The sequence below is a fragment of the Arachis ipaensis genome, chromosome B4 (genome assembly GCF_059453495.1).
Source record: "Arachis ipaensis isolate K30076 ecotype BB chromosome B4, ASM5945349v1, whole genome shotgun sequence".
In the NCBI taxonomy this organism is placed as follows: Eukaryota; Viridiplantae; Streptophyta; class Magnoliopsida; order Fabales; family Fabaceae; genus Arachis; species Arachis ipaensis.
This window is the reverse complement of record NC_142439.1, coordinates 99,961,481-99,987,027: the sequence shown is the minus strand read 5'-3', so window position 1 is coordinate 99,987,027 and position 25,547 is coordinate 99,961,481. Positions and strand designations below refer to the sequence as shown.

General features: G+C 35.2%; 1 protein-coding gene and 1 non-coding gene across 3 annotated transcripts; one reads left to right on the top strand and one right to left on the bottom strand.

Moving 5' to 3' along the window:
- Positions 1-273: 273 nt before the first annotated feature.
- Positions 274-381, bottom strand: LOC148568556 (small nucleolar RNA R71). Its single transcript, XR_015882970.1, has one exon. It is a non-coding gene; the product is annotated as a small nucleolar RNA R71 (small nucleolar RNA).
- A 15,616-nt stretch (positions 382-15,997) lies between these two features.
- Positions 15,998-24,280, top strand: LOC107636589 (wall-associated receptor kinase-like 20). 2 transcript variants are annotated; one of them, XM_088485223.1, is made up of 3 exons: positions 15,998-16,833; positions 22,791-22,862; positions 23,155-24,280. In XM_088485223.1, exons 1-3 carry the CDS (start codon positions 15,999-16,001, stop codon positions 24,249-24,251), a joined length of 2,004 nt encoding a protein of 667 aa, XP_088341349.1. In that variant the 5' UTR covers position 15,998; the 3' UTR covers positions 24,252-24,280. The 2 variants fall into 2 exon arrangements, with proteins under 2 accessions (XP_088341349.1, XP_088341350.1); XM_088485224.1 differs by having other exon boundaries at positions 16,775-16,835; positions 22,776-22,862.
- Positions 24,281-25,547: the final 1,267 nt, after the last annotated feature.

Here is a 25,547-nt window from a genome sequence, read left to right as displayed (position 1 = left end):
CCTCAATTAGTTTCTCTGATGCAGCAGAACTGCAAGTTTCATGGACTTCCATCTGAGGATCCTTTTCAGTTCTTAACTGAATTCTTGCATATATGTGATACTGTTAAGACTAATGGAGTAGATCCTGAAATCTACAGGCTCATGCTTTTTCCTTTTGCTGTAAGAGACAGAGCTAGAGTGTGGTTGGACTCTCAACCCAAAGACAGCCTGAACTCTTGGGATAAGCTGGTCAAGGCTTTCTTAGCCAAGTTCTTTCCTCCTCAAAAGCTGAGCAAGCTTAGAGTGGATGTTCAAACCTTCAGACAGAAAGAAGGTGAATCCCTCTATGAAGCTTGGGAGAGATACAAAGGACTGACCAAAAAGTGTCCTCCTGACATGCTTTCAGAATGGACCATCCTGGATATATTCTATGATGGTCTGTCTGAATTATCAAAAATGTCATTGGACACCTCTGCAGGTGGATCCATTCACCTAAAAAAAACACCTGCAGAAGCTCAAGAACTCATTGACATGGTTGCTAATAACCAGTTCATGTACACTTCTGAGAGGAATCCTGTGAGTAATGGGACGCCTATGAAGAAGGGAGTTCTTGAAATTGATACGCTGAATGCCATATTAGCTCAGAATAAAATATTGACTCAGCAAGTCAATATGATTTCTCAGAGTCTGAATGGAATGCAAGCTGCATCCAACAGTACTCAAGAGGCCGCTTCTGAAGAAGAAGCTTACGATTCTGAGAACTCTGCAATAGCAGAGGTGAATTATATGGGTGAACCTTATGGAAACACCTATAATCCATCATGGAGAAATCATCCAAATTTCTCATGGAAGGATCAAAAGCCTCAACAAGGCTTTAATAATGGTGGAAGAAATAGGTTTAACAATAGTAAACCTTTGCCATCATCCACTCAGCAACAGACAGAGAACTCTGAACAAAATACCTCTAATTTAGCAAACTTAGTCTCTGATCTATCTAAGGCCACTGTGAGTTTCATGAATGAAACAAGGTCTTCCATTAGAAATTTGGAAGCACAAGTGGGCCAGCTGAGTAAAAGGATCACTGAAATCCCTCCTATACTCTCCCAAGCAATACAGAAGAGAATCCAAAAGGAGAGTGCAAGGCCATTGAATTAATTACCATGGCCGAACCTGTGAAGGAAGGAGAGGACGTGAATCCCAAGGAGGAAGACCTCCTGGGACGTCCAGTGATCAATAAGGAGCTTCCTTTTGAGGAACCAAAGGAATCTGAGACTCATCTAGAGACCATAGAGATTCCATTAAACCTCCTTATGCTATTCATGAGCTCTGATGAGTATTCCTCTTCTGAAGAGAATGAGGATATTACTGAAGAGCAAGTTACCAAGTACCTTGGTGCAATCATGAAGCTGAATGCCAAATTATTTGGTATTGAGACTTGAGAAGATGAACCTCCCTTGTTCATCAATGAACTAAGTGATCTGGATCAACTAAGATTACCTCAGAAGAAACAGGATCCTGGAAAGTTCTTACTACCTTGTACCATAGGCACCATGATCTTTGAAAAGGCTCTATGTGACCTTGGTTCAGGGATAAACCTCATGCCCCTCTCTGTAATAGAGAAACTGGGAATCTATGGGGTGCAAGCCACTAAAATCTCATTAGAGATGGCAGACAATTCAAGAAAACAGGCTTATAGACAAGTAGAGGACGTGTTAGTAAAGGTTGAAGGCCTTTACATCCCTGCTGATTTCATAGTCCTAGATACTGGGAAGGATGAGGATGAATTCATCATCCTTGGAAGACCCTTCCTAGCCACAGCAAGAGCTGTGATTGAGGTGGACAGAGGAGAATTGATCCTTCAATTAAATGAGGACAACCTTGTATTTAAAACTCAAGGATCTCTCTCTATACCCATGGAGAGGAAGCACAGTAAGCTTCTCTCAAAACAGAGTCAACCAGAGCCCCCACAGTCAAACTCTAAGTTTGGTATTGGGAGGCCACAACCAAACTCTAAGTTTGGTGTTGGGGAGTCTCAACAATGCTCTGAACATCTGTGAGGCTCCATGAGAGCCCACTGTCAAGCTATTGACATTAAAGAAGCGCTTGTTGGGAGGCAACCCAATTTTTATCTAAATCTATTTTTCTTGTTCTTTCATGTTTTATTAGGTTCATGATCATGTGGAGTCACAAAATAAATATAAAAATTGAAAACAGAACCAAAAATAGCAGAAAAAAATCACACCCTGGAGGAAGACCTTACTGGCATTTAAACGCCAGTAAGAAGCATGTTTTGGGCGTTCAACGCCAGAACAGAGCATGGTTCTAGCGCTGAACGCCAGAAATGGGCAGCATCTGGGCGTTTGAACGCCAGAAATGCACCCTGGAGAAGAGCTGGCGCTGAACGCCCAGAACAAGCATGGTTCTGGCGTTCAACGCCATGAATGGGCAACAAATGGGCGTTCAACGCCCAGAACAAGCACCAATCTGGCGCTGAACGCCCAGAGTTGTGTGCAAGGGCATTTTGTATGCCTAATTTTGTGCAAGGTTGTAAATCCTTGAATACCTCAGGATCTGTGGACCCCAAAAGGATCCCCACCTACCTCCACTCACTTCTTCTCACCCTCTCTCTCTCCATTCATGGTCATCCCTTCTATTTTCCATTTACCACTCACATCCATACACCCACCTACCTTCAAAATTCAACATCTCTTTCCCACCCAATCCCACCCATATGGCCGAATACACACATCCCTCTATCTCCTCCATATCTTCTTCTTCTTCTTCTATTCTTTCTTCTTTTGCTCGAGGGCGAGCAACATTCTAAGTTTGGTGTGGTAAAAGCATAGCTTTTTTGTTTTTCCATAACCATTAATGGCACCTAAGGCCAGAGAAACCTCAAGAAAGAGGAAAGGGAAGACAATTACTTCCACCTCCGAGTCATGGGAGATGGAAAGATTCATCTCAAGGGTCTATAGCTCAGTGGTAGAACATGTGGCTGCAAATCAAGAGATTCCTGAGATACCTCAGGGGATGCACTTCCCTCCACATAAATATTGGGAGCAAATCAACACCTCCCTAGGAGAATTAAGTTCCAACACGGGACAACTAAGGGTGGAACATCAAGAGCACTCCATCATCCTTCATGAAATAAGAGAAGATCAAAAAGCAATGAGGGAGGAGCAACAAAGACAAGGAAGAGACATAGAAGAGCTCAAGGACATCATTGGTTCCTCAAGAAGGAAACGCCACCATCACTAAGGTGGACTCATTCCTTGTTCTTACATTCTCTGTTTTTCGTTTTCTATGTTAAGCTTATCTATGTTTGTGTCTTATTACATGATCATTAGTAGTTAGTAACTTTGTCTTAAAGTTATGAATGTCCTATGAATCCATCACCTCTCTTAAATGAAAAATGTTTTAATTCAAAAGAACAAGAAGTACATGAGTTTCAAATTTATCCTTGAACTTAGTTTAATTATATTGATGTGGTGACAATACTTCTTATTTTCTGAATGAATGCTTGAACAGTGCATACGTCTTTTGAAGTTGTTGTTTAAGAATGTTAAATATGTTGGCTCTTGAAAGAATGATGACAAGGAGACATGTTATTTGATAATCTGAAAAATCATAAAATTGATTCTTGAAGCAAGAAAAAGCAGCAAAGAACAAAGCTTGCAGAAAAAAAATAGAAAAAAATAGGCAAAAAAAAATAGAAAAAAAAAGAGAGAAAAAGCAAGCAGAAAAAGCCAAAAGCTCTTAAAACCAAGAGGCAAGAGCAAAAAGCCAGTAACCCTTAAAACCAAAAGGCAAGGGTAATAAAAAGGATCCCAAGGCTTTGAGCATCAGTGGATAGGAGGGCCTAAAGGAATAAAATCATGGCCTAAGCGGCTAAATCAAGCTGTCCCTAACCATGTGCTTGTGGCGTGAAGGTGTCAAGTGAAAACTTGAGACTGAGTGGTTAAAGTCAAGGTCCAAAGCAAAAAAAGAGTGTGCTTAAGAACCCTGGACACCTCTAATTGGGAACTTTAGCAAAGCTGAGTCACAATCTGAAAAGGTTCACCCAATTATGTGTCTGTGGCATTTATGTATCCGGTGGTAATACTGGAAAACAAAGTGCTTAGGGCCACGGCCAAGACTCATAAAATAGCTGTGTTCAAGAATCATCATACTGAACTAGGAGAATCAATAACACTATCTGAACTCTGAGTTCTTATAGATGCCAATCATTCTGAACTTCAATGGATAAAGTGAGATGCCAAAACTATTCAAGAGGCAAAAAGCTACAAGTCCCGCTCATCTGATTGAAGCTATGTTTCATTGATAGTTTGGAATTTATAGTATATTCTCTTCTTTTTATCCTATTTGATTTTCAGTTGCTTGGGGACAAGCAACAATTTAAGTTTGGTGTTGTGATGAGCGGATAATTTATACGCTTTTTGGCATTGTTTTTAGTATGTTTTTAGTAGAATCTAGTTACTTTTAGGGATGTTTTCATTAGTTTTGATGCTAAATTCACATTTCTGGAATTTACTATGAGTTTGTGTGTTTTTCTGTGATTTCAGGTATTTTCTGGCTAAAATTGAGGGACTTAAGCAAAAATCAGATTCAGAGGTTGAAGAAGGACTGCTGATGCTGTTGGATTCTGACCTCCCTGCACTCAAAATAGATTTTCTGGAGCTACAGAACTTAAAATGGCGCGCTTTCAATTGCGTTGGAAAGTAGACATCCAGGGCTTTCCAGCAATATATAATAGTCTATACTTTGCCCAAGTTTAGACGACGCAAACTGACGTTCAACGCCAGCTTTCTGCCCAATTCTGGCGTCCAGCACCAGAAACAAGTTGCAAAGTGGAGTTCAATGCCCAAACTGGCACAAAAGCTGGCGTTCAACTCCAAGAATAACCTCTCCACGTGTAGACTTCAAGCTCAGCCCAAGCACACACCAAGTGGGCCCCAGAAGTGGATTTATGCATCAATTACTTACTTCAGTAAACCCTAGTAACTAGTTTATTATAAATAGGACTTTTTACTACTGTATTAGATATCTTTGAATCTGGGATTGTATCTTTGAACATCTTTGGATGCCTAGTTCTTAGATCATGGGGGCTGGCCTCTCGGCCATGCCTGGACCTTTCACTTATGTATTTTCAACGGTAGAGTTTCTACACTCCATAGATTAAGGTGTGGAGCTCTGCTGTTCCTCAAAGATTAATGCAAAGTACTATTGTTTTTCTATTCAATTCAACTTATTCCGCTTCTAAGATATTTATTCGCACTTCAACCTGAATGTGATGAACGTGACAATCATCATCATTCCTTATGAACGCGTGCCTGACAACCACTTCCGTTCTACCTTAGATTGAATGAGTATCTCTTGGATCTCTTAATCAGAATCTTCGTGGTATAAGATAGATTGATGGCGGCATTCATGAGAGTTCGGAAAGTCTAAACCTTGTCTGTGGTATTCCAAGTAGGACTCTGGGATTGAATGACTGTGACAAACTTCAAACTCGCGAGTGCTGGGCGTAGTGACAGACGCAAAAGGATAGTAAATCCTATTCCAGTATGATCGAGAACCTCCAGACGATTAGCCATGCGGTGACAGAGCATTTGGACCATTTTCCAGAGAGGATTAAAAGTAGCCATTGACAACGGTGAAGTCCTTACAAAAAGCCAGCCATGGAAAGGAGTAAGACTGATTGGATGAAGGCAGCAGGAAAGCAGAGGTTCAGAGGAACGAAAGCATCTCTGTGCGCTTATCTGAAATTCTCACCAATGAATTACATAAGTATTTCTATCCTTCTTTTATTAATTATTTTCGAAAACTCCATAACTGTTTTATATCCGCCTGACTGAGATTTACAAGGTGACCATAGCTTGCTTCAAGCCGACAATCTCCGTGGGATCAACCCTTACTCACGTAAGGTTTATTACTTGGACGACCCAGTGCACTTGCTGGTTAGTTGTATCGAAGTTGTGACAAATTATGAATTGAGATTAGACCACCAAGTTTTTGGAGCCATTACCAGAGATCACAATTTCGTGCACCATAGACTACCGGTAAGAGATGGTGCGGCTTTTTTAAATAGGCAGATGTTGAAGAAGAAGAAGCCATAGTTGGCAGAAATGAAAGTTCAGTTAGTGAAAACCATTGAAAAATATCTCTGGGATGGAAAATTAGTGCAGTTGAAGCTGAAATTAGAATATTAAAAATGTGGAATATTATGTTGTCTGTGTTTGTTATTATTTTTAGAATTGTGATTGTAGCTTATGGATTAGGTGGGATGAAATATATGTAACTGTGATGTCAGTTATGTGAATGAAGCATTGTTATGTATTTAATGACAAAATAGAAATGGAATTTTATGTTCTCTTGGTAATGATATATCCTATAAAAATTCTTTAAAACTGAGATTATACAAAAGAGGAGGTATAACTTATGACCAAATAAGTATCAGAAGAGCATAGTTTGATCAAATCGGTCAAGCTGTTATGAGTCTGTATATGAAGACAAGATCAGGAGCTGGCTCTGATAATTATATATGTAGTATGCACTTCCATTAGTGACAAAAGAAAATCTAATAGAACCTTTTGTGGTTCTTGCACTTGACAGAGGACCCACAAATAAGTAATTCATAAAGTAATTCATAGTCATTAATCATTGTCAATATCACAGCATTAGTAATAGCAGTATCTGTATCATACTTCAAACACCCTAGATAACATAGTTTCAAATATCCTAAACCAAAATAGATTGCTCTACATAACATAGTAATAAAATATCAAAAGAGCATAGTTTGATCAAATGCTCTCTACAAAATATGTTCTACACAACTTCCAGTCAACATTGCAAATCGTTTTCTATTTTGTTGTTGGTGGTTTGAAGCCCGGGGTGGGGACGAATGTCATAAACTCTGCCAAGCGTGCAGCTGTCCCAGAACTTGCTCCTTGCATTGGGTCCACATTGAAAGTTTTTTTCCTCTTAGATTGCAGCTTGTCAGACCTTGTGACCTGTTGTGGAGGTGGAGGTGGGTCTGATGGAGGGACCTAGTGAAATTGTTAACAGAATTAGCGACCAATACAACCCAATAAAAACCAAGCAATATATTATCAAATAGTATCAATCAATTGGATCTACCCAACATTTACTCATGTATTATAAACCAATACAAACTAGTTAACAGTTAATCAAATATTAGAAACCAATCACTACATGTTCCTGATTTTCTGGCTGTGAGTAAGTGGGTTGGGTGAGATCAATCTCTGAAGCATTTACATCATCAACAGCTTGCCCTGGTGCTAATGGAGCATTTTCATTAATCTCAGCAGCTTGGGTGTTAGTAGTAGCAGCATTTGCTGGATCTCTAGTCTCTCCAGCCTTAGAACCTTTTTCTTTTGCAACAACAGCCGCTGCTGCATTAACAAGGGCACTAGCAAGGTCATCAGCTTTCCTATGAGCGCAACTTCTCTTTGTATGCCCTCTCGTACCACAGTAAGTACATGTGAATTCTTTGTATTTCCTCTTTAACTTGGTTTCAGTTTTTGACTTCTTAATACTAGATGGCTCTTCATCAACATCCTTCCGTCTTTTTTGGGTTATCGGCCCTGGCTTTCACTTCATTTTAGGTACATGAGGCCTATTTTGTTCACTTCTCTCCCAAAGATCTTGTCCTGGTATTGGATTGAGAGAGTGCTTGTAGGTATCTCTATAAGCTTCCATGGTCAGCCAATGATGACAAAAATCCTCAGAATTTCGATTTATCTTGGAGATGGCTGCACATGCATGGACACACGGCATGCCTACGAAGATAGATGTGGTGAAACATTATCCAATAATCTTTTTAAATAGAGACCAATTACCAAAGACAAATAAAATAGTTAAACAAATAACAACACTTAAATGAATACAAATCAGTCACTATCTAATCTAAACTATGTTTAATCAAATGATACAAATAAATAGAAATAAGTAATTATTGGCTACCTCAGTACCTGTTATTTGCCAAAACCTACAGGTACATATGCTCTTTCCAAGTTAACAGCCATGTTGGTAGGCCAACCGTGGATCTCAAATCTTTGATACTCTTAATCTCCACTCCAAATCGGTATCCATTTTTGAGATTCTTTCCAGATTTTCTGCAATCTACTATATTGGATTGGTGGGAGCTTACCAACATGGTGGCATAACTTAACCTTGTTTTTTGCAATAGACTGCATCGCAAACATCCGAACCTCCTCTAACAAGGTGATTATTGGCTTAGCTCTGTATTCCTTGATCCTCGAGTTAAAAACCTCACAAGCATCGTTACAAATATTATCAATTTTTTATCGTATCAGAAATATGCCCTAGTCCATGCTTCTCTAGGCCACTTATCCAAATATGCCCAAGCTCCCTCGTTGAGTCTCTTTAACCTATCCATCTTCTGATCAAAACCATGGCGAGTTGTTTCCCTAGCACACTCCCATAATAGTCCTCTGTACTCCTGCTCTTTTCATTGTTTGTTAAAATTCTTCCATAGATGCCAGACACAGATCGATGGTGTACATTGGGCATGAGCTCCTTTACTGCTGAAGCCAAACCCTGAACTAGTAACACATGAAATTTCAATTATCGTGTCTCAAACAGACCCCCAAAAAATATTAAGTGACCTCAAACAGACCCCCCAAATATATTAAGTGACGTCAAACAGACCCTCGCAACGAATATATTTACTAATCATAGTCCTCACAGCAAGTATGAATTGATTATACAAATAAATTTTTTTAATCACAGTCGTCACAGCATATATGAGGTTAATTATACAAATACGTTTACTCATTTACCTTTTGCATGTCTGACATAAAAGCCCATTTGTTAGCCATGTAATCACCCAAGTCATCAAGCAGCAGGTCCAAAAACCACCTCCAATTCTCTTTATTCTCAACATCAACAATTGCCCACGCAATTGGATATATATGGTTGTTGGCATCCTGAGCCACTGCTGAGAGTATTTGTCCACCAAACTGAGTCTTCAAGAAGGCTCCATCGAGTCCGATCAGTGGGCCGCAGCCAGCCTTAAAACCCTTCTTACATCCATCCAGGCATACATACATTTTTTCAAATATAGTATCATCCCTTTGAAGATATGTACCAATCTTTACTATTAAACCAGGATTACTCTTAAGTAGAGTTTCTGCATAATCTCTAACCAAACCATATTGGGCAGCTGCATCACCGTAAATAATATTTCTTGCATCCATTAAAGCTCTGGTTAGTGATGATTTGTTTAGATCCAGGTCACACCTTCTCGTGAAATATGCTTTAGCTTCACTGTGCTTTAAGCTCGGATACCTCCTCAATTTCTTTACCAACTTGCCAGCAAGCCATCTCTTGTTGGCTGCCCTGTTTTTGCTCATCCTAGGACATATGTGTTCATTCTTAAATGTTTTTAATTGCCAGCATGTCTCCTCAGAATCCCTGGATGCATAAGTAACCCATGGACATCTAACCATATCCTCATCTTCTCCAGTTGTCCACTTGCAAATAGCTCTGACTATGTAGCTCTCATTCCTTCTAAATTTAATCTCCCTACCCTCTTGAATGATGAATTCTCTCACAGCATTCATAAATTCATTCTTGTTACTGAACTTCATTCCAACTTGTAGCTTTAGTTCACCGAATCGGCCACCCTCAGAGAAGATTGGGTGCACATCATCAACATCATCGTCATCACTCCACTCCTCATCTGAGTTTGGGGGGGTTTTCAATTCTTCGAATTTTTAAGAGTCGTTTCCATTAGAATCATCGTGAATTGGATCATATGCATAATAAGATTCTTGGTTGTTTTCTCTGTTGCTCAGCACTTGCGCCCAATCTACTTCTTCGTTAGAATTCTCCACAACCAGACCGTTATCTTCTTCTAATATTTTCTCCTTGCCCTTCTTCCAGGCAGCACCTGGAGCATGCTTCAACTTAAATTCCCTCAACCTAGCTGCCGAAAGACCACCTTCAATATCTGATTCAGTAGAACTGTCTTGTGGTCCAGGCTTGTATAGGCTGTCTTCTGCAGATTTGTACGAGTCATGTGAATCATTGTCACTGCCATTGTTGTCATCGAGGCTTATATAGGTTTTCTTGCTGCCAGTATCTTGTTTTTGTCCCACTACTCTTCCTTTTAGTCTAGCAGAGGATCTTGTTGAAGTATCAATTGATTTGGATGAAGTGGCTTTAGATTTGGGGGCTGATTTGGGTGTTGGATTAGGCTTGGATGCTGATTTGGGTGTTGGATTGGATTTGGACCCAGACTTGGGTGCGGACTTAATTGTATTTGATGTAGGATTGGGTTGAGGTGATGGTTTGGATGTGGACTTGGGCTTAGGTGTAGGTTTGGGTATGGGCTTAGGTGTCTCATTAGGTGCAGGTTTGGGCGTAGGTGTAGGCTTAGTTTTCTCCTTAGTTGCTGGCCTGGGCTTAGGTGTGGGTTTAGGTGCTGGTTTTGGTTGGGGTATCTCCTTCACCAGGGGGATGGAAGCAGATGCTGGTAGGGACTTGGATGCCTCTTTGGAAGGGCCTTCACTTGTGCTGTTGATGGATGATTTGATATGGGATGGAATGGTTGGTGTATCATTCTTTGGGCTAGGTGTGGTCCCCTTGACAACGTTTTCAGTGGCATTGGGTGTTAGCTCTATCAATTCAGGTGCTTCTTCCTCTATCATGGGTTGGAAAACTCCATGCTTATAGTATATGTGCACTGTTTCCCCATTGTTCTTTGCAGAAGCACATCTCTACTAGCTCTTTGTCATGACTTAGTGCTCACAGTCCACTCTTCATAGGTTTACCAGGAACAAGCCACAAATACTCAACCATGTTATCATAACCTAGGATCTTTTAGTACTCTCTTAGTGAAAATACATCTAATACATCCTCATCCAGCCCAGTCAACTCATCAGTGTGATCATTGTCATAAACCAACTGCCATTTGGTTTGGTGACAAAACTGCCTCCATGATAATACACAATCGTTATACCTTCACCCATCTATAAATAAGATTCAGGAGATACAATAATTAAAAACAACACTACAATAAATTGAAAATAGTAATTCAGATTACAGACAATTCAGTTGGGGCTTAGTTCTAATATATTAAACAACTTAATCAATTAAAAGTGTTTTGGCTACCATTAAAAAACATGAATATTTTGTTAAAGGTATTTGGTTTAATTTCAATCTGTCTCATGCAATCCTTAATCATGAAACATGAAAGAATAAAGCAAGTAAAATCAACAATATTTGGATACAATTACAACTTTGCTAATCAAAGTAAATTCAACTTTGGCTCAAGTATCAAACTATTATGCTATACAACACTACCCAACATTGCCAATACTTCACAGAATATAATGAAACAAGTATAATCCCTTTTACTTTATGAATGGCCAGAATGAATAGGGACTAGGAGACCAGGTATCTTTAACCATAATAATAATAAAAACAGGAAACCTTCAACAAAACATACCAGCTTGATCTGCGTTTTAATTATTGTTAAAACCAATGAGTATTATTTTCAATCTTTAAGTGGAAAAGCAAATAAGAGAAACTCATTGTCCTATCTAAAAAAAAGAAAAGAGAATAAAAGGGCAAAAATTTTTCACAACTGATTGCCAAAGTAGAACAAAGAAGTTAAAATCTTCACACAATCAATTACATAACTAACAGTCACAAGTATTTGAAATACCTAAACATGAAGGATTATGCTTTTTACAAGGATAATTAATGGCAGAATAATTCAGACACCAGAAGCAAAAAAAACTCCATTTCACTTCCCATTTAACAGCTTATTTGCTGTACCACTTAATGCAATAATCTGCACAATAATTATGCATGGAATAACAATATAATGTTCACATCTTAACAAGAACAAGTAATTTGTAATGAATCTCGTAAAAACTTATTAAGGAAGTACAAAAAAGTAAACTATCACATGCATTATCGAAAATATTAAGCATTTAAAAAGATGCCTTTTTTTCTTTTTAACAAGTGCCGTGTTAAAATACTCATGCAGCAAATTTAAGGGAAGGGTTCTTGAGAAAAAAAATAGACTCCACTTTAATCATTAAATCATTCCTTCCCTCAAAGATTTCAACTAGTAATCACACCCTTAAAGTTCATGTATAAAAGTAGGATTTTTTTTTTATCAAAATTATATTCTTGTTATGATCATTACATAATAATGCAGTACTCCCTTTCCACTATATCGTACTCTTGTAAATAATAGTATAAGAAGGAACAAGAAAACACATGAAAGCAAAATTGTGAAGTGTGTTCATTAAGCAAAATTATATTCCAACTAGTAATCACACCCTTAAAGTTCATGTATAAAAGTATGATTTTTTTATTAAAATTATATTCTTGTTATGATCATTACATAATGCAGTACTCCCTTTTCACTATATCAGTACTCTTGTAAATAATAGTAGGAACAAGGAAACACATGAAAGCAAAATTGTCAAGTGTGTTCATTAAGTAAAATTATATTCCAACTAATAATCACACCCTTAAAGTTCATGTATAAAAGTAGAATTTTTTTTATCAAAATTATATTCTTGTTATGATCGTTACATAATGTAGTACTCCCTTTTCACTATATCAGTACTCTTGTAAATAATAGTACAAGAAGGAACAAGGAAACACATGAAAACAAAATTGTCAAGTGTGTTCATTAAGCAAAATTATATTCCAACTAGTAATCACACCCTTAAAATTCATATATAAAAGTAGAATTTTTTTATCAAAATTATATTCTTGTTATGATCGTTACATAATGCAGTACTCCATTTCCACTATATCAGTACTCTTGTAAATAATAATACAAGAAGGAACAAGGAAACACATGAAAGCAAAATTGTCAGGTGTGTTCATTAGTCGAGGGACGGGAATTCAAGGATCCCATTTTAATATATAAATACACTGAAATCTTGAATATGATCATCAACGACACCTCCAAGCCATAGTACTAATGTCAATGTCTAAGAAAAATCAAGAAGTTCAGTTTATGATTATCACTTAATTTCAGATGTATAATAAAACACTCATGGTGGTCATTGATGCAGACAATGTTCAGCACAAAAAATCCTTTATTTTTAAAAGAAATTACCCAGTCAACAATTAAATTAAAATAGGATATGAATGTGTAAAATTGTTATTTTAAAATGGAATATAAAGAATCAAAGACTGCTCAAACGGACAAAAAACTGAATGATTCAGTTGATCACAGTCACACGCATGCAAAAAAATTAAACCCTAATAAACAAAAACTCTATCATCATCAACAACCATAATCAACCACATTCTCCCAAAGTTTTACTGATGAAGTAGACTGAAAAAAATGAAAAACAATCCACAACCAATATTTTGAGAAAAACATAGCATGGTAGTTGAGAGTAGTGTTTTTGTTACTAACCTGTTTTTCAAAAGATGACTCTCAGGTAATTAATCTTCACTATGGGAGCGAAACAAGTAAGAAAATCTTCAAACCTCCATTACTGTGACACCCATGGTGCTTCTCTGACGAGAACGTATACGACGGGAAGAGAAGGAAGAGAAATGGTCAATTAGGTTTCACTTTTGAAGTGGTTAATGTTTGGATTTCATTTAACCCCTTTTTTCATGTCAACGACGTCGTTTCTAAGGATTTCGGCGCCAACAGTAAAACGGCGTCGTTTTGAGACTGCTAGGTGTCATTTAAAATTGCCACGTCAGCTCTTCGGTGATGAAAAATGATATAAGGGCCAATTTGAGGCGCGGGTCAAAATTTCAGGGTACAATTAGAGTCAATTGAAACCTTGAGGGCTAAATTGAGTCGGGGTCAAATTTTAGGGGCCAATTTGAGTATTAACTCCTTAAATACATACTGACTTGAACGTTTCCTTTGGAGACGAAGAGGCAAGTTCAATTTTCTCTAAGACAAGATATATTTCAGAAGTTCATCTACACAAGAACAGTTTCAAATGGTATATTCAAAATAGATTATATTTTATACATTCCAATAGTCGTGGAGTATTCATTCAAGTGTCATTTTTATAAAATTTAGGAATAAAGAATAGAAAAAAAAAATCAAAAAAGAAAAAATAAAAGGTAAAGCAACATCCTCTATAATGCTCTCTCTTTCTTCTAAGTTAAGATTCAGATTAAAAGGTAGTTGTTAAGAAATTTGTAAGAACGAGTTGAAGTTAGTAACAAGTTTGGTGGGAGATCTAGACATCCATTCTTTTTCTCTTTCTTTTTCTCTTTTTCTTCAATAAGCAAATAAATAAAATCAAAAGCCAAAACAGTAATTTTTTCAAATCCTTAAGTTCTTCATCTCTTTATGCATTTAGCTCTCTCTTTTTCATAGAGCCCTGTTAACATTGAAAAATGACAACTTATATTTTTGTAAAATAAATTTTTTTTATCTAAGAAATAAATTATTTTAACATGATAAATTTAAAAACTTTTTTATATACATAAATTATATTGGTTATGATTCTTATTTATATTTATCTTTTGAAATGTATTATTTATATTTTTAAATTATATTAGTTGTCACATGATTTATGAAGTTGAACAAGATATAATGTAATGTAGTGTGAGACAAGATCTTTTTAGCTAGTTTCAAGAAGTATTCATCAAATAATGTATTGATATTTAAAATGAATGTTCTAAAAAGCAATAATAGGAAGAATAAGTATAAACTTGACTATAATTAAAAAGGTTTCTGCAAACGATAAAGAATTAAAAAAATATTTATGTATTTTGAGTACTGATGGAGTAAATAAATTTTTTTACTTTAATTAAAAAATTAAATAACAAAAATATTTTTACTAACATAAAAAATGACGATCCAAAAAAATTAAAAAAAAAAAAAGAAGTCAAAACGGAAACAAAAATTTTCAATCCGTAGGTTACGTTATATGAATCTTCTGCTTGTGTGTATACACCAACCGTCCCTGTTAGATTACAAGTCTCAAATCCGTAAAACGTAATATCTCCAAGGCAATATCTTGGTAATCCATTATATAGTGTGTAGATGGCATCAAAGTTTGGATCTCTCGTTTTGATTCCCTTTCTTCCTTCTCTTTTCTTTCAAGACCTGAATGCAATAAACACATGAATATCATGTGGATGAAAAATATTCGATAAAGAAAGAAATGGAATCAATTGTTTTCAATTAATAATTAGTTAATCTTTATTTTTTTAAAAATTCTATTTTCTTTTATTTTTCTTTTTTCTCCGAACTTTTGTCTATGTACTACTTTATTAACTAATTGTTAGCTAAAAAAATTTGATTTTCTAGAGAAACTGGTTGGTAAAATAGATTATTAAAAATGGCACAGGATTATTTCAAACTTCTATGAATTGAGGAAGATCACTATTTTTTTTAGCTATTTTGAAAAACATTTTTAATTTTTAAAAGTTATAAATTTAAATATATGATTTTTTAATTTAGCAAGTACAAAACGAAATATTTGCAAATTGCAACATCTCTTTAAAATCTTTTTATCAAACCAAGTCTAAATGCATTGTAAAGGAGACTAGATAAAAGGGTTTTTTGAATGTTGATAATAAGATTAGCAATAATGTCGCATCCATGCTGAGAAGTAAACCTGCATATCTTCCTTAATAACCGAAATATATATCTGACTTTGGGCAAACCTAAAACAAGATGCGTAGATGCATGTAATGTTTCCCAGAGTCCACTAATATAGTTCTGCCATTCACTTCATTGTGAATCATATACTCTGAATAGTAGGAATTACATCTGTATTTGTCCATGAAAATACACAATATTTTTGGAAAAACGCAACAAAATAAACTTCACGTTCCCCCACGTACCATAGCAAACTAGTATTATTTATCTTCCAAAACCATTTCTACTCAATTTTTCTTTAAATTGATATTTTAAAAAATAATGTATATGTAGCAACTAGCAACATGAGCATATAAAACAACTATTGCTTTCTTCTTACAATTCTGTGGCCGGTTTCAACACTTATTGCTTTTTAATGAAACAACATAAAATTACTACGCTAATAGCCACAATTGCAGCACTATTGCTGTCATGCACTGCCACGCGCCAGTGTGTCAATTGTGGCCCACACCCAGTTCCATATCCGTTAAGCACCGGACCGGACTGCGGTGACCCGAGTTATAAAATCCGGTGCATCGGAGGCATATTGTGGTTCGATGCACTTGCCGGGTCATCCTACATGATCAAGTCCATCAACCCGACAACCCGCCATATCATAATCCAACCTGCCACACTGGATAGAAGCGCGTGTGTATCGACGGACTTCCATTGTGAAGGCATTCGCCTCAATGAAACCCTTCCTTTTGCCATTGCCACCGGCAACACTATCATTTTGTTGAATTGTACCATCAACGCGCCTCACGCACCGCCACTCGACTGCTCCGCAAGTAGCCCGTGCCACAGTTACATTAAGGACCATAAAGATGCCTACGCGTGCGAGCGCGTGCCAACTTGTTGTGCCTACAAAACCGGTGGGCCCCACAAGGAGTACGAGGTTCGAGTTCGCGGTAGTGGTGGTTGTGCGGCGTATCAGAGTTTTGTGGACTTTAACGGTGTGTCAGGGACACCAGGGAAGGGGTGGCCGGAGTTAGGGGTTGCAATTGAGTGGGTGGCACCACAGGAACCGGTTTGTAAGGGGCCAATGGATTGCAATGCATTGTTGAATTCCAAGTGTGGAGTGGGTCCCACAAGTGGTGGGGTGCAAAGGTGCTTGTGCATTGCTGGCTTCAAGTGGGATCCTGCTAGTGGGTTATGTCAAGGTCTAGGAGGTCGAGGTCAAGCTCAAACTCAAGTTCAGAGTCAAATTTCAAGTATGTTGAAAGCTAAATTCAAGCTCAAGCCTGTTAAAAGCGAGAACTAAAATTATCACTTGAATTATTAAATAAAAAAATAAATTAATAACTAAAAATAATGAAAAAAATAATAAATATTAATAGCCTTTTAGTATTTTTCGTCGTTAAATATTATAATCAGCTATATGTATGTTAGAACACGATCAAATTGTAACTACTCTTCTAAAATAAAAAAATTGCTATAGTTAAAAAATAAGAACCTAATTACCTTTTGTGTTTATACTTGATTAGGATACTATAAAGAAAAGGTTTTAGTTAAAATAAATATTAAGTGTATATTAGAATTAGTCATTAAAATTAGTCACTATATATTTATATATAAATATATTATTATTTAATTTATTTTTAATATATATTTTATTTTTTAACATATATTTTATACTAGTTGTCAATTTCAGTATACACATAGCATGATTATTAATAAAAACGTAAATTTTTAAAAAAATAAACATTTAAATTAGTCCCTAAAAAATTTATGATAGGACACTTTAGTCTCTCAATAAACTATTATTTTCTAAAAGTCCTAAATATTATTCTTGTCTGAAAGATTGATTTTTCAATCAATTTTAATAAAATATTTTCTATCCGTGTTAAACAAATAAGTCCTTACAAATTTGTTTATAAGACAATTAAGTCCAAAAAATATTATTATATATAAAGACAAATTAGCCTATTTTTCAAAACAATGGAGAGACCAATTTGTTCGACGAGAATAATTATCAAAGACGTCTATTTAATAAAAATTTGTTAGAGATCAAAGTGTTCGATTTAAAATTCTTTAAGGACTAATTTGGAGTTTATTTTTTAAATTTTTAATACATTAAATACATTGAAATTAAAGAAAAGGTGAAATTGATTCTTGACTTTTTGATCCGCGGACATTTAAGTTTCTGAAGATTTAAAAATACATTTAAGTCCCTGATTTCTTCAAAATTTGGACATATTAATCTTTGGGTCTAATTTGTCTCATTTTAAAAATTCTCTCACATGTGTATTCGTATCAACCAAGTCAGTACAACGAGAGTCACATTTGATTTTTTGTTGGGTCTGACATATCCAAATGAATATGAAGTATCAATATGTTCAAATTTTAAAAAGGTCATTGACTTAAATGTATTTTCAAATTTTCGAGAACTTAAATGTCCATGAATCAAAAGGTCAATAACCTATTGTCCTTTTTTCTTAAAATTATATTAAAATAAAAAGTAAATTTTTTTACTTTAACTCTCTTAATCAATGTTCTATTGTTCTTAGAACAGTGTTGAGTTAAATCCAAATTATTAATACACTTTTTCTTGTGTTCAATTGATCCATGCTTTAGAAAGTTTATAACAATTATAATACTAAAGTATATGCAAAACTATTGGTAATATTGATTCAATTATGTTAGACGTATATTAAAATCAATTATTAATATAAAATATATATTAAAAAATAAATTAAATATATTTTTATATAATATATAATAGTTAATTTTAGTATATAAATAGAATTTTTTATGTTAATTAGGTATAGCTAGTTATATTATATATTTTAATCAAGAAAAGAAAATTCTCTAAGAAAATATAAAATTAAAAAAAAAAAGCTTTTAGTGAAAAAAATATTAAATGTTGATATGCTTTATGACATTAAAAATTTAAAATCTCTTATTTTCAATAAAATTCCCTTTTTGTATTTCTAGCAAGTATGTATCTTAATGAGGACAATTTGTTAGCAAAACCTAGGAGTAAATTGAGTATAACCCTATGGTTATGTTTGTTTTCTAGAACTAGGATAGAAAACAGAGGATTTGAACTAAGTATTGTATTTGATAACGAGAGACGAAAATTAAAATTTTAATTTTAATTTGTAATACACAAGTTTAGTTTTTTTTTAGCATTTTTAAAAAGTGGAGACACATGAAAACTAAATTTTTTAAGGACAAAAACTGAAAAGTTTTAGTAATATTTTTTTTAAAATATTTTTATTTAAATTTTTAATTTTTAAATTTATTTCTTAGTGTTTATATTTATCTTAAATCAAACATGATATTAAAACATAATTCATTCCTATATATTTTATACTAAACACAATACAAAAATTTTAATTTAATCTCTATCTCTTTTTTTTTTATTTTTTAATTTTTATCTCTAGGTCTCAATCTCACTTTTAAATACAACCTATATAAGCTGTGTAACACCCTATTACACAGAGTTTTACGCTTAAGTCATAGAACAGAGGTAGTGTGGTGTTACGGACCTCTAACCAGTTAAAATATACATATAATAGTGAAAAGAGATAATATATTAGGAGTCTTGAAAAATGGGTGAAACAAAATCGGAAGATAAAAAGCGCAACGCTCAAGAGGAAAGATTACTTGCGTGCTAAGAAACCTAAAAGCTAAGGGTAGGAATAAGTAGAGAGTCATAAGAGTGCCAATAATACAGAGGAACTAGCTCCTGACTCAGCCTGCGAAACCAAGGCTGGCCAGAGAATATTTACATATATATATATATATATATATATATATATATATCCCAACACCCAAAATACAAAATCAAGCCCCTAGCTCTCCTGTAGCCTCTATGAGGAACAAAATAAGCAAGATTCTTGGGGAACAAGCTAAGTACATGAGTCATATATACACAATCATAAAGCCCAAAATACACCCAGGACTACTCCGCTTCCAGAATCCAGACGCCTAGCGAGGAGCCTCTCGACCTGCATCTGAAAATAATAACACAGTATGGGGTGAGAACCGGAGGTTCTCAGCATGGTAAAGGTGCCACGCGTATAATAAATAAGGTCCTGGAAATGTCAGAGGCAATCCTAGAACTTCGTCATACAATTATAGAACTTAATTGCTAAGTAAAAGCCATAAATAGGGGTAGATATTCTAAGTATACTATACTCACTTGCCTTAAACCTAACACCTAACACTTAACCAATTCACCATTCCTCCGTCCCTCCGTCATCCATAATTCAGCAGAGACAAATAACCAAACAGATTCACACACAAGTAAGAAGCAGATAGTGCAAGTAGCAAGTATACAAGTAGCAGGATACATATGTTCAGTTAGGCAATCCCAAGTAGTGCATAACAACCAAAACAAACAAATGCACATGATGCATGCCTGTCCTATGGCTGATGAGGCACATCTGTCGGTTATCCAGCCAACCCGACAAGTCCGAAAACCTTAGACTGTCCCCCGTCGCGCATCCCCATGAGTCTATGCATAGATTTTACATTCATTCATCATTCAAATCACTCAATGGGGGCTATCTATACCCGGGAATTTATACGTATCCGGTCAACCTTACGACGTAGGGTCAACAGAGTATCGAGATTCAACCTGGAACACGTAGTGGCAAGCCACAGTTCTTATCCAAAAAAACTCGTATCTCAGATATCATCATTCATAAGCCATTACATTTTCATAATCAATATATAATCATTTATCAAGCCATAGCATAAACTTCATTTAACATTCTCATCTCCTTCATATAACTCATTATTTTACCTCTTACTTCATCTCCAAGTTATCTTATTTTTCTAGCTCCAATTAGCTATTGGACTTAGTACTATACCCTAAATCTAAAAGAGAGAAAAATGGAGGTTTAGAAGTGAAAATCTGGTTTAAAACACCAAAAATCAAGTTTTGCAGCAAACAGAGGTCACGCGCACGCGTGGTGAGAATAGCACGTCACGCGTACGCGTGAGTCATGCGTACGCGTGATTATGCGCATTGTCTTCTCATGCGCACGCATGGCTACTCGCGTATGCGTCGATAAAATGCCACGCCACGCGTACGCGTGGATGTACGTTTTCCAAAAATTGGCAGAATGCCCATAAAGCTGCTACAAACTAGTTTTGATATCCTGCCAACACAGTTTTCACCCTAAACTTCAATCGTCCATAACTTCCTCTACGAAATTCCGTTTTTCACAAAATATATATCGTTCAAAAGTTTGCAAAACCACATTTCATTTGAAACAAACCACATTTCCATCCAAAATTTGAGGAGCAAGTTATGGACTCCCAAAATTCATTCAAAATCAACTTTTTACCAAAACCACCAAAATCACATTTTCCTTTCAAACCTCTTCTCCACCCAATTTAGCATACCACAACCATCAACACAATCAACCCTTAACCATAACACAACAATTCTAATAACCTTAGCTCAATAACATCATATTCCATCCAATTTACCAATTTAGCCACAAACCACATATTGCTACACATACTCATTCATACCATTTTCATGAAAATCTTCAATCCTCATTACAACACTAATTATCAAGTCAATACCAACAAGACCAAATTATATCATTTACTATCTCAACCACACCATTACCTTGCCAAAATCATCATCCTTCATTCATCACCAACATACAAGCATATACACATACATACTTTTAATTCCCATTATTAATTACTCAACACCATACCATATCAATTTATTCATCAATATCACAAACACTAACCATTTAACATATCAAACCATTCCAATCTATCCTATAATGCTCTAGCCTAAGTTTTCACACAACCTTATATCGAAACCTAAACCATATATTGACCGATCACTCCAAGGCAGCCTCACAAGCTACAAAACAGTCCCTCAAGCTTAGAGTAACCAGCCACAAGCTTAGCTTCAATCACCACCAAGCCTCCAAATGTTCACATTTCAATTCCAAAGCATATATAAAAACTTAATTCACACCTAATTCACATATATATTCCAAATTCAGCTTCTTCATAATAAAATCAAAATTGACTAGCATTTAAGTTGTTCTTACCGTACCCATACGCATAATAACTCAAGCCCAATAAGTTTCGGAAGCTAGATCGAACCTAAAACACTAAATTGGGCAAGATTTCATCACAAGGGTTCAATTTCACCGTGAGAAAGGGGATAGAGATTCTGAAACGAAAATGGAATTTACCGGTAAAATTGATCCGACAGAAATGTAGAGCTCAACGCGCTGGACGCGTGGCCGCGAACAATGCGGCGATCGGAGCTTAAACGGGGGAGTTATGGTAATTGGAAAATTGATGATGGTTAGGGAAGTTCTTCTTCCTTCTCAACGCTGTTCAGCGTTTATGATGATAATGGGGAAGAAAATGCTTCTGTCCCCTTTTTAAGAGTGGGTCCAGTTGAGTCTACGGGTTTGATTTGTGCTCCGGTTCAGTCGGTTCGGCTCTTCCAGTCTAATTTTGGACCAAATTTTTGAAATTAGTATCAAAATTCTCGTTTTAAAAAATTTTATCTTATTTTGATATTAGTTTTGCATTCTTAATTTTTCTAATTAAAATTTAATTTATTGATTAATTATTTGCTAATTTTATAGGATTTACAGATGCTTCGTTGGCTACTTATATATAAGAATAATGGCATTACAGTTAGAACTTAGGGCTGGGTTGACATATATAGTTTTAGTATAAAAGAGGCTTATATTATATTGTCAATTGATAATTGATTATATATTTCAGTTTACAAGTTATTTGGGGTAAAATATAATGGTGGATCGAATACTTTTGTTACAGTGACACATTAACAGGATAATTAGGAGAATGAATTAGAATTTTTAATTATTACTCACTAAGTATTAGTGCAAAATATTTTTTCGATTAACCGTACAAGTTAATTATAAGTAATTTAGGTAGTATGCATATCAAATCCTAAGTTTAAACTTGGACTCATTCCTACAATATATATAGCAAGAAAACAATTAGAGCTAAAAGAATGTTATTAATTAACAGTAATATTAAAAAAATAAAAAAAATCAAAATTTATCTTATTTAATATTTATTAATTATTACAAGATAAATTCTGACTAATTTTAACTAAAATTTTTTGGTTATTAAATATTTTTGATTAATTAATTCCAATTCCTTGCTAATTTTCACTTTGAAAAAATGGTTGAAATTTTAGATAAAAAGTGCAAAGGACATGAAAAGGGTACCCGCTGCAAAGCTCGGCAGAAAAAGAAAATGGCCATGGCTGGTATTGATGCCTTCTATCTATTATCAAATAAAAGCTCACTTTTGTACTATGGTTAATGGCTCCCATGCATTGAGCTAACCTTGTTTTTTCTTTTTAAATTCTTTTTGTGATAAATATGCTAACTTCTTTCTTTCTTTTTTTTATAAATACAACTTTTTTCTTTAAAAGCAATACGTCTTTTGAACATTTTTATAATTAGATATAATTATAGACTGCATACAGACATTTATTTGTATTCAAATCACACCACTTCTTTTTTGTAATTGAGATTCCTAAAATTTGTTGTTTTCAGCTGTGGCTGCTTCCTTAGGTGGAATAATCACCATTGCAGTAGTAATTGGAGCCCTTTTATACAAGAAGCAAATTGAAATGAAGAAAAAAGCAAAGAGAACCATGAACAAAAAGAAGAAAGAAATAATCACAAGTGCCAAAGCAACTCCATTGTCATCAAGGATCTTCACGGGCAGAGAGATCAGGAAAGCAACCAACAACTTCGCGGAAGAAAACCTCATCGGCTCTGGTGGCTTCGGCGAAGTGTTCAAAGGCACCTTTGATGACGGATCCATAACTGCCATCAAGCGTGCCAAGCTTGGAAGCACAAAAGGCATTGATCAAATCCAAAATGAAGTTAGGGTACTCTGCCAAGTTAACCATAGAAGCCTAGTGAGACTCCTTGGTTGTTGCTTGGAGCTAGAGCACCCTTTACTAATTTATGAGTATGTTTCTAATGGGACACTCTTTGATTACCTCCATCGTCTCCCTTTGGTCGGAGTAGGCGAAAGGCAACCACTTAAATGGCACACAAGACTAAAAATCGCACACCAAACAGCCGAAGGACTTTCATATCTTCACTCTGCGGCCGTGCCCCCAATCTACCACCGAGATGTAAAATCTAGCAATATTCTTCTTGATGACAAGTTTGATGCCAAGGTTTCTGATTTCGGCTTGTCTAGGCTTGTTGAATTAGCTGAAGAAAACAAGAGTCATATCTTTACAAGCGCGCAGGGGACTCTTGGATACCTGGATCCGGAATACTACCGAAACTTTCAACTGACCGATAAGAGTGATGTTTATAGCTTTGGAGTTGTGTTAATGGAGCTACTCACTGCTCAGAGGGCTATTGACTTTAACAGGGAGGAAGAGAATGTGAACTTGGCAGTGTATGCTAAGAAGAAAATAGTTGAGGACAGGCTTATGGAGGTTCTTGATCCGTTGCTTAAAGATGGATCTAGCAATGTGGAACTGGAAACTATGAAATCTTTGGGTTATCTTGCAGCTTCATGCTTGGATGATCAGAGGCAAAAAAGGCCTTCCATGAAAGAGGTTTCTGATGAAATTGAATACCTTATTAATGTTGTTAAGGGTCAAGGTTTCAAATCCAAATTATAGACTTACTATGCTCCTATTCCCCTTGAGACACCGACACTTCTAAATGAAGATAAAAAAAACCATGCTATTTGAATTATAGTCCGTTACACATCTCATTTACTATTGAATGGGATGTAGAACTTATTTTGATTCAAGTCAACATTGCCTCTGGTACTAAATGTATTATGAGTTGGTCATGAGACAAGCCATGTATTTACATATAATACTATTCTACGAAACCAAGAGTTAATGTATGTGTTCCTAGTAAGAATTATTATTTTAGCTTTGAAAATTTTCAAGTTTCTTATTTTAATTGCAGGGCTAGCTAATCAAACTCAGTCGGTGACAATTAATCTTATAATGGTTGCTTATGAGAATAGCCAATGAATGTAATTTGATTAGATTATTATGAAATTGTACGACAGAAGCCTATATAATATAACGGTGGATTATAGCATATATAGATGTTATTTCATAAAGAGATAAAGATATTCTCATTTGTAGAATGGTTATTCGACACCTAGCCCTTCTTTTCTTGTGTAGGGAGCAGTTTGACCAAGCTTGGCAGAGCTTGTTCCAACTATGGCTAGTGATACTTGTGATGGAGTCACTCATTAGTCACATGTGAGATAGTAAAGCCTTATAACCAAGCCTTCTTATAAGGAATACACGGTTTTATATATTTTGATATTGTAAAAAAATTATTCACTATTTACCATTTACGTAACCATATTAAGTTGAGATTTGTAATCAATAATTTTTATTCTGATATATTAAAATACATCTATTCACAACTGATTTAATACATAATAATTAATAATTTTTTAATGTATATATTTTGAGTTTATTGAAATAATTGTTTTGTAATAAATTAATAATCAGTCTATTTATATTGTGTAATATAATTAAAATATTAACTAATAAAATATATCTATTGAATAAAATATTTATTATCACAAAAAATTAGGAAAAATGTCATACTGTGAAATGAATATTTTATTAAAAGCACCTTTATTTAAAGATATAATAGTTGGGTAGAACATATCAATCAAGTATCAAATTGTTCGTTTTATATTCTGATCATAGTGTAATAAGTATAGTATATTTAGCGTCAACAAACTATAACTCAAATGACATAGTCTTTTCATATTCATTTAAGAGATTATGGGTTCAAGTCTTCCTATCTTCGGTAAAAAATGTATAGCATATTTAGTTATAGTCCAATTCTTTTATACTGAAGATGGTCGAAAGTATTTAAAAAGATGATATATTTTCGGGGTAAGGGTTAGCTTATATAGTTTAAGGTTTGAGAGTATA